Source organism: Trichosurus vulpecula, chromosome 3 (assembly GCF_011100635.1).
Source record: "Trichosurus vulpecula isolate mTriVul1 chromosome 3, mTriVul1.pri, whole genome shotgun sequence".
Classification (NCBI taxonomy): domain Eukaryota; kingdom Metazoa; phylum Chordata; class Mammalia; order Diprotodontia; family Phalangeridae; genus Trichosurus; species Trichosurus vulpecula.
In genome coordinates, this window is record NC_050575.1 from 125,856,100 (window position 1) to 125,859,107 (window position 3,008).

Consider the following 3,008-nt stretch of genomic DNA (forward strand, 5'->3'; position numbering starts at 1 on the left):
CATATATCCCATTAGCGCTTCTTCCCATCCCAGCTTAGGCTAGGGTCAGTGTGTGTAATATCTGTCAGAAGGTAATTAGTGAAGTTAGCTACCTGCTTGAGGAAGGGAGATGCCTTCTGCGTTAAGACCTCAGGAGCCCTCCCCCTTGGAAAAGGGGGCTACAGGACTTGAAATGCTGGAATGTTAGCTTTGGAATGAAGCATAGAATGTAGAATCTTATCACATAAGCTCCATTTTGAAGAGTCAAGAGAGCAGAGAATAGGAGGCCATGTGCTTTGCAGAAAATCTCTTCTCTAACATATTTGCTCTTAAATAACCTCATAATGAGTTAAAGAAATGTTGTTCAATCCCGCAGGTTACACAAAAATAACCCATTGTAATGGTAAGTGAATTGTCTCCATTTGCCCTTCCCATCTATTCCCTCCCACCCCACTCCCAAGGTCTTCCAAGAACATGGAAGTAGAAAACGAGACTGTAGTCTCTGAATTCCTCCTCCTGGGACTCTCTGAACAACCACAGCAACAACTAATTCTTTTTGGGCTATTCCTGGTCATGTACCTGGTCACTGTGGTAGGAAATCTTTCCATCATCTTGGCAATTGGCTCAGACTCACATCTGCACAGTCCTATGTATTTCTTTGTGGCAAACCTGTCCTTTGCTGACATCTGCTTTATCTCTACCACTATCCCCAAGATGCTGGCAAACATATGGACCCAGAGTCAGACAATATCCTATGAAGGCTGTCTGACTCAGATGCATTTCTTCATGACATTTGGGGCCCTTGATGATTTTCTTCTGGGAGTAATGGCATATGACCGTTACGTAGCCATCTGCCAGCCCCTGCACTATGCCACAGTCATGAACTCTGGAATTTGTGTCCTACTGCTAACTGTGTGCTGGTTTCTCACCAACTCTGCTGCATTTTTACACACTTTCCTCATGGCTGGCTTAACTTTCTGTGCAGAAAATAGCATTCCCCACTTCTTTTGTGACTTGACCCCTTTGCTCTCACTCTCCTGCTCAGACACCAGCACTAACCAGCTGATGTTGCTTATTGTGGGATCAATAGTCCTCACTGCTCCCCTAACTCTCATTATTATCTCCTATGTCCTCATCATCTCTGCCATTCTAAAAATACCATCTATCTCTGGAAGGCGGAAAGCCTTTTCTACCTGTGGTTCACATCTCAGTGTGGTTTCCCTATTCTATGGGGCAGCTATTGGGGTCTATCTGTGTCCACCATCTGCACAATCTGCTGGGAAAGACAGAATTGCTGCTGTTCTATATACTGTGGTCACTCCTATGTTGAACCCTTTTATATATAGCCTGAGGAACAAGGACATGAAAGGGGCCTTGGGGAAACTTCTCTGTAATAGGAAAGCACTATCTTATTAGAACAGCTTATCATGAACAGATTTTGCAAGAAAGAACTCATTTTCTTTCTTTACAGCATCACTAGCCTGAACCACATTTTCACAAATATGAAGCAACATTCTTTCCACCTCTACTGGGTTCCACCTGAGAACTTATAAAGGAATATTGGCCCTTTTCTTTTAAATAATATGAAGAGTTGTTTTCATTAAAGGTTGCATAAAGAAATAACTCTTCTCTTAGGATTGATGGAAATTGTATGTGAGCAACACATGTTCCAGTGTCATTATATGTGAGGAACAGTGTGGGGTAGTAAAGAGTCCCAGAATTAGATTCAGCAGACATGTCTTTGAATCTTACCTTTTCTTACTTAATAGGTATGCAAACTTGTGTCTTTCCCTCCCTCTTCTTTGTGCCTCATTTTCCCCATCTATAAAATAAGAGAGTTGATCTAAATCAGAGATTCTTGCATTATGGACCTCTTTGGCAATCTGATTAAGCCTATGGATCCTTTCTCAGAATAATGATTTTTAAATGCATAAAATACATGTAATTATAAAAGAAATAAATTACATTGAAATACAGTTATCAAAATATTAAAAAACAAATTCACAGACCCTATATTAAGAACCATTGGTATAGATTATTTCAAATGCCCAATGTTTTCTGCAACATGCTGTAATTCTATGAATTTATGTAATGTAATGCAATATTTCACAAAGAAGTTGTGATTTCACTAATGTGGGAAGCTCTTTGTATGGGAGCTCTTTCCACCCGTATCAATCAATAAACATTTATTAAGTGATTACTACGTGCCAGGCACTTTGCTAAACTCTGGAGATACAAAAGAGTCAAGGTAGTCTCTGCCCTCAAGGATAATAGGGAAGCAACATGCAAACAAATATATCAAGACAATATATAGAGAGGATAAATAGTAAATAATTAACAGAGGAAAGACACTAGAATTAAGAGGAGTTAAGGAAAACTTCCAGTAAAAGGTGGAATTTTAGTTGGGATTTAAAGAAAACCAAGGAAGTCAGTAGACAGAGGCTGGGAGGAAGAGCATTCCAGGGATGGGAGACAACTAGAGAAAATGCCTGGAGCCAATAGATAGAGAGTGTCTTGTTCATGGAACAGCCAGAAGGTCAGTGTCATTGAATTGAATAGCATATGTCAGAGAGTAAGGTGTAAGAATACTGGAAAGATACAAGGGGACTAAGTTATTAAGGGCTTTGAATGACAAACAGAGGATTTTTCTGTTTGATCCTGGAGGCAATAGGGAGTCACTGGAGTTTGTTGAATGGTGTGTGTTTGTGTGTATGCATGAACATGTGTATGTACACATGTGTGTGTATGTGTGACATGACTGAACTGGAACTTTAGGAAAATCACTTTAATGGTCAAATGGAGGATGGATTGAAGTGGGGAGAGACTTCAGACATGAAGGTTATTTCAATAATCAAAGTATGAGATGATGAAGACCTACACTAGAGTGGTGGCAATATCAGAGGAGAGAAGGGGTGTATTGGAGAAATACTGCAGAAGTGAAGGAGACAGACTTTGGCAACAAATTGGATATAGGGAGTAAATGATAGAGACGAATCCAAGATGACTCTTAGCTTGAGAGCCTGAGGGAT

The 3,008-nt window shown here is 40.2% G+C and overlaps 1 protein-coding gene across 1 annotated transcript; it reads left to right on the forward strand.

Annotated features, from left to right (window-relative positions):
• The first annotated feature begins 450 nt into the window (after positions 1-450).
• On the forward strand, positions 451-1,395 carry LOC118843343 (olfactory receptor 1N2-like). Its single transcript, XM_036750942.1, has one exon. The coding sequence runs from the start codon at positions 454-456 to the stop codon at positions 1,393-1,395; it is 942 nt and encodes a 313-aa protein (XP_036606837.1). The 5' UTR covers positions 451-453.
• Positions 1,396-3,008: the final 1,613 nt, after the last annotated feature.

What these genes read in the sequence shown, in the direction of transcription:
- LOC118843343 (XM_036750942.1), top strand. Translation starts at nt 454, where the DNA reads ATGGAAGTAGAAAACGAGACTGTAGTCTCTGAATTCCTCCTCCTGGGA.